This window comes from Cricetulus griseus (assembly GCF_003668045.3).
Source record: "Cricetulus griseus strain 17A/GY chromosome 1 unlocalized genomic scaffold, alternate assembly CriGri-PICRH-1.0 chr1_0, whole genome shotgun sequence".
In the NCBI taxonomy this organism is placed as follows: Eukaryota; Metazoa; Chordata; class Mammalia; order Rodentia; family Cricetidae; genus Cricetulus; species Cricetulus griseus.
The window spans coordinates 71,815,984-71,822,729 of NW_023276806.1; the positions used below are offsets into that span (position 1 = coordinate 71,815,984).

Genomic DNA, 6,746 nt, shown 5'->3' on the forward strand with positions numbered 1-6,746 from the left:
CATCAGTTTTACTGGGCTCTCTGCTTATGTCCACGCTTGTATGCTAAGCACTTTTTTCACTGAGCTGGCTCTACTAACTCCTCCTGCTTTTTAATTACCTCCAAGTGCCTCCCACTGATTCAACCCAAAGAGCATCCTGATAACTTGGGAACTTGAATGTGAGGGCTATGTGCAGGTCACTGGTACAGAGCACGACAGAGACAGAAAAGAGTGGGGACACTGGTCCAGCCAGCATTGTTTGTGAGCTCAATAAACAGAATTCATCTGCCAACAGTAGTAGATGCTATTATGATTAATAAAAAATCATTTAAAGATCTCCTAAATTAATAGCAGAAGCCTTTTGTGATTATGTGTATATTTACAGGTATTACCACTAGGATATTGAATGAGTGTTTTTTAGACTTAACAATGAATTTATAGTAAAAGCAAATGTATATTTTAAGCAATGTAGTGTCTTAACACCCAGTAGGATTCACCCTTTAGGATACAGGTTTGCAATGGCTTGTTGAATGCACATCTCAGTAAATGTTAGAACCAACCTTGTGAATTGTGAATGATTTTACCTGTTAAGCTGATGAGTCAATGAAGGAAAGCAACAGAAACAAAAGAAGGAAAATTATAAATGAGGTGCATGGCTATAAGAATAATTATGATGAGAAACTGAACCAAACACAACCGATGCAGTAGAAATGGTGAGAAGAGATGTGTGGGAGAGAGAGGAGGGAGACCAGTCTTGGGGATCTTTAAAATATGAGGGGGTCTTTAAGGCATGTCGGAAACAAGAAAATCTAGAATGTCTATCACGTTTTTAAACATTAAGGGCTTTAATTATTGTACTGAATGTAGCAGATCACACAAGCAGGATCTGGGGTGTAGGATAGGAGAGAAAGAAAGGTGCCCAAACCTTTCTATTTAGAAGTGTGTGGGGTTGGGCTAGGACATATTTTTAACTGAGTACTTTTCTAGGATGCTGTTCTATGTTGTGTGGGGAGTTACTTTCAGACCCGTAGACACAGCAACAGTTCTACACAGAGTTCCATTTTAAACACCAGGTGGCCCAATAAAAATACCAAAACAACAATGTGGGTCTGCTAGTGCTGGGGAGGTGGGAAGTTGGGTCTGTGGGTCTCATTGGTGACCAGCCTAGTTGGTGAGTTCCAGGTCAATGGGAAGCCCTTTCTCAAAAACCAACATGGATAACACCTGAGAAATTATACCTGAATGAATTCTTACTCAAGGGACAGAGAAGTGACACATCATTTACATACATCTTTACTTTGCTTTCACCCCTGACACACGAGGGGTCAGGCATAAGTGAAAAAGTGGCTATGTGAGAATCCATTCATTCTGACTTATTTTATTCTTGAAAAGTTCAGGCACTCAGCACGGGGGGGGGGGGTCATCTGTCCCCTTTCTATACTGTAGATTGGTATATACTTTTACATTTCAAACAGCAAAGAGGGCAAAACTTTCCTTTGAGTTAATTTGTTGCTGTCATAGCAGTTGCAAAATTGACAAATTTTATTGTATTCATTTTGCATTAAAATGGAATCTATTGGATCTCATTCATTGTGGAATTGGTTCCCTACTATAGAAAAATACATTCTTACCATGACCGTAGTTATTTTAAAGACCTGATTTCATCAATCCATAGGTATGAGTAGACTTATTCGGAGGACTTGCTTTATTGAGCTGTTGTATGGTCTGTAGTGTTATGAATCACAGTACAGCTGTCTAGAGGAGCACAACCTAAGCTCAAGCAATCCCTCTAGGACAGCTGTCTGTTTCACTAGTGGTTTCCTATGTTATTTTTATTGTAGATTCTTGTGCTGTTGAGAGGCCAAGTGAAACTGAAGTGTTGCTGAAGATGGGCCCAGTAGGTGCAGCGGCGGATGAGAACCAGACTGTAGAAGCAAAGGTGGAGCCCTATGGGCCAGGGGACACCACTCCTAAGGGTGGACTGCCCCCTGATCCTGAGCCGGAGCTCATAGATAGCACCAAGCTGGTTGAGGTACAGGTGGTCCTCATATTGGCCTATTGCTCCATCATCTTGCTGGGGGTAGTTGGCAACTCCCTGGTAATCCATGTGATAATCAAATTCAAGAGCATGCGCACAGTAACGAACTTTTTCATTGCCAACCTAGCCGTGGCAGATCTTTTGGTGAATACTCTGTGTCTGCCATTCACTCTTACTTACACCTTAATGGGAGAGTGGAAAATGGGTCCAGTCCTGTGCCATTTGGTGCCCTATGCTCAGGGTCTGGCAGTACAAGTGTCTACAATAACATTGACAGTCATTGCTCTGGACCGCCATCGCTGTATTGTCTACCACCTGGAGAGCAAGATCTCCAAGAAAATCAGCTTTTTGATTATTGGTCTGGCCTGGGGCATCAGTGCCCTGCTAGCAAGTCCCCTGGCTATCTTCCGAGAGTACTCACTGATTGAGATCATTCCTGACTTCGAGATTGTGGCCTGTACTGAGAAGTGGCCTGGTGAGGAGAAGAGTATGTATGGCACAGTCTACAGCCTTTCCACCTTACTAATCTTGTATGTTTTGCCTCTGGGCATCATATCTTTCTCCTATGCCCGTATCTGGAGTAAGCTGAAGAACCATGTCAGCCCAGGAGCTTCAAGTGACCATTACCATCAGCGAAGGCACAAAACAACCAAAATGCTGGTGTGTGTAGTAGTGGTGTTTGCAGTCAGCTGGCTACCCCTCCATGCCTTCCAACTTGCTGTGGACATTGACAGCCATGTCCTGGACTTGAAGGAATATAAACTCATCTTCACAGTGTTACACATTATTGCTATGTGCTCCACCTTTGCCAACCCCCTTCTCTATGGCTGGATGAACAGCAACTACAGAAAGGCTTTCCTCTCTGCCTTCCAGTGTGAGCAGCGGTTGGATGCCATCCACTCGGAGGTTTCTATGACCGTCAAGGCTAAAAAGAACCTCGAAGTAAAAAAGAACAATGGCCCCACTGACTCTTTTTCAGAGGCTACCAATGTCTAAGAAAATAGGGGTGAAAGCACATGGATTGTGACCGGAGCTGCCAATCTGGTTAGGGAAGGGGTTCTGATCAGCTCATGCTGACCTCCCATTGTGTTGACTAAAATGCATGGACAGTCTGGTTCCTGGAAAACTGGCTGGCAGAGCTGAGGTGAAAATGAGCAAATTACTGTGCTACAATGGTTTGGTTTGATTACTGATGCTTAGATGGTAGATTGAATTCTGAGCAAAAGAGGGAAATACTTTTGACTGTTTTCCCAGAATGAAGGAAACCTGATCAAGGAATTGGTACCAGTATAGCTAAAAGATAGAGTTAAGTGTTAACCCTAAAAGCCCAGTAGGATCTGCATTGGCGATGCTGTGGACTCCACTGCTTCCTCATCACTTAATGAAAAGCAGCTGAACAAACTCAGATTCTCCTAGGGAGCCATAGGCTTTCTCTTATGGTATTTTGGTTTTATTGTCCTTCCGAAGATGCAACCCAAATGAGAATGCTATAGGTAAACATTGCTTGTAACTAATGGGATGATTTCAAGAGAATTTCAAGGGAATAAGCAATTTTGCTATAGGATTAATATTTTGGCAATGATGGAGGAAATCCTTATATAGCCATGAACAATGAACTGTTATTAAAATCAAGTGTGCAATTGTTGAACATTTTGAAAATTCAGGATCACTATATGAAATTATTAGACTTAAAAGAAATGTAAACCATTGTTCCATTTCTTGTTTTGAGCCATGCCTGTTTTATGTAGCTACTGTTCAAATAGCAAGTAAGCAACTCACTCCTTTTGCTTATTGTTAATTGTTGAAGTTCTTTGGACCTTTACAACCTGTGTTAGCATTCCTGCATGGGAGCAAAGTTCTCAATAAAAATTAAATAAATATATTAAATTATTTTGTAACAACTTGAATTTAGTTGTAAGAAATTCCTCCCCTCCCCCAGTTGTAAGCAGTTCCCCCCATACACACACATTCATAGCTCTAATATGTTCATAGACATTGAAGAATTATACTCTTTGGAGTTCATCATCAACAGACCAATCTATGTTAAATAAAAATATAACTTTATTAAAATGGACTCATTTGGTAAGAAATCTCAAAAACTGAATTTATTCCACTTTGCAAATGTTTGGTTTTCAACTAATTTTTACATCTGTCTTTAAAATGACTATATTTGGGGGTAACATAAATATGTACACAAAATAAAAGTATATCTACAAAGAGTGGAGCATTAGCAATTTTCATTTAATGCTTTTATAAATTTAGCTTTTATTTCAGTAGTACCAAAGATGATTGAGACGCTATTTTGTTCACACAGAAAAGATAAGAAAATGAAATATTACAATGGTTGCACTTCCCTGGATGCTGAAGTTCCAGTGTAGGTGTATTTTTGTAAATATGAGAGAATTTGTGAGTATATTCTTCACATTTTAGAAATATTCAACATAGTCTTTTACTTAGTTATGATATCAATGTTGTGCATGTATTTAAAATTCAGACTATGTCTGTTGTTAAATTCCTTTCAGGGTGGAAATAAAAGTTTGGTTTGGAAGTGAACTATACTTGTGGAATACTGGAAAGGAGAAAAAAAAAACAAAAGTAGGTGTGAGGCAGACAAAGACTTCAGTGACATACACTGCTATTTGAAGTGTGTCACACAACTATAAAACATGGTTTTACTGTTGGACTATGCACTGCCATCTGAAGATAAGCTTTTTATATTTTATGCAGACATACTTAAGATGTTAAAAGATTGTTGGGAAGTTTTTATGCCTCTTCCAGAATTCATAACCTGTATAAAACCTGCGCGTTACTGTGACTCCTGCTGTGATGGTAAATTGTTGGAATCCACCTAATGATTCAATTAACATGTTTATGATTGAATTCATATATTAAAATCATTAATACAGTATCTGTTATGTAGTGATTTTAATGTTAAAATAAAAAGAATTTGAGAAATTGTGGAAAGTTTTCATGTAGCTTTTGCTGTATCTACTCTTTGGCTGAAATCTAGTGCCTGGCTACCCTGTGAGCTCCCTGTGAGCATGCCTGTGAGTGAGTACACTGTGAGCATGCCTGTGAGGGAGCCCTCTGTGAGTGAGTGTCCTGTGAAAATGCCTGTGAGTGCCCAAGGAAAATGTTCCACTTTTTATTTTCAGCCAGATCTTTCTCTTGAACTTAAAGCCTACATTTCCATCAGTTAATTAAATGTATTAGCATTGGTCCCATCAACAGATACCCAATGTGTCCCCAAAAGAACCTGCCAGTTAAGTACAACCATCCAGATCCCACTACTAGCTTGTCACCCATCTACTGTACTCTATTTCCCAAGACTTTACTCTCTGGAGTCAGTCCCAATACTCCTCTCATCTTTATCTATATGCAGTCAATTCCTGCATTTTACTATGATTCCTAACTGCTTCTTGAATCAATTCACTTTTCTCAGTTCCCATCAAATATGCTATTACTGTATCTAAGACCTGTATTATCTCTTATCTAGGTTAATACAGTATATTCCTATTTGTGCTTTCTGTCTTGTGTCTTGTCATTTTCACATAAAATCCATTATCTATCTACTAGCCAAGGCAGTTTTTTCTCAACTTTTTAAAATTTGAATTACAAACAGGATTGTTTTACATGATAATCCCAGTTCCCTTCTCCCTCCCATCCTCCCCTACCACCACCACCCCCAACTAAAACCCTACCTATCTCATATCTTTTCTGCTCCCCAGGGAGGGTGAGGCCTTCCACAGGTCATCAGAATCTATTGTATCCTTTGGGATAGGCCCTAGGCCCACCCCTGTGTATCTTGGCTCAGGGAGTATTCCTCTATGTGGAATGGGCTCCCAAAGTCCACACCTATGCTAGGGATAAGTACTGAACTACAGGAAATCCCATAGATTTCTGAGGTTTCCTCACTGAAACCCATGTTCCTGGGGGTCTGGATCAGTCCCATGCTGGTATTCCAGCTATCAGTCTGGGGAGCAAGAGTTCCCCGATGTTCAGGTCAGCTGTTTCTGTGGGTTTCACCAGCCTGGTCTGGACCCCTTTGCTCTTCACTCATCCTTCAAGGCAGACTTTTTTTTTTTATAAACTCAGGTTTTATTAAGTAATTCTTCTGTTTAAAAGTCTTCACTTGTATGCATCCTCATAAATCTTATTTTAGGATGTTTATATCTTATTGAAAATAATTTTAATGACTCAAAAGACTGTTTAATATCTGTATTAAGATTCTCTATAGGAACAGAACCAATAGAATCTGTATATAATTGTAATAGGGGATTTATTAAATTGCTTCAAATGATCAGAGGCTAGAAAATCTTGTGATGGTCATTTGCAGAGTGGAGTTCAAGAGAAGCCAGTAGCTGCTCAGGGCAAGAACCTGAAATCTCTGAGATGGGGGGGGGCAGGGATTGATTGATGATGCAGCCCCAGTGTGAGGCTGGAGGCATGCAAGCTCTGTGGAGAGTCACTGAAATGACACCACAGGGAAGAGCTGAGGAAGCTGGAGGCTGAAGTCCCTAGGTGATGACAGCAGCTGTGGATGGACTCACTGAGGAAGAATGGCTATTGTATATGCTGGCTGGCTTTCCCTTCTTCTATTTTTATTTTATCTGAACCTTGGTCCTGCTCACATTCAAGGTAAGTTAGTTAATCCTCTCTGCACATGCCCTCACAGACACCCTGAGAAGTGCTTTACTGATCTCCCAGGCACCTCTCAATCGCATCAAAT

The 6,746-nt window shown here is 40.3% G+C and overlaps 1 protein-coding gene across 2 annotated transcripts; it reads left to right on the forward strand.

The window, feature by feature from the left end:
* Positions 1–1,861: 1,861 nt before the first annotated feature.
* Npy2r (neuropeptide Y receptor Y2) lies at positions 1,862–3,013 on the forward strand. Of its 2 annotated transcripts, XM_035450466.1 has the most exons (2): positions 1,868–1,955; positions 2,295–3,013. In XM_035450466.1, exons 1-2 carry the CDS (start codon positions 1,868–1,870, stop codon positions 3,011–3,013), a joined length of 807 nt encoding a protein of 268 aa, XP_035306357.1. The 2 variants fall into 2 exon arrangements, with proteins under 2 accessions (XP_035306358.1, XP_035306357.1); XM_035450467.1 differs by having other exon boundaries at positions 1,862–3,013.
* The last annotated feature ends 3,733 nt before the right edge of the window (positions 3,014–6,746 follow it).

Excerpts from the sequence above, each read along its gene's own strand:
- Npy2r (XM_035450467.1), top strand. The coding sequence starts at position 1,868 with ATGGGCCCAGTAGGTGCAGCGGCGGATGAGAACCAGACTGTAGAAGCA.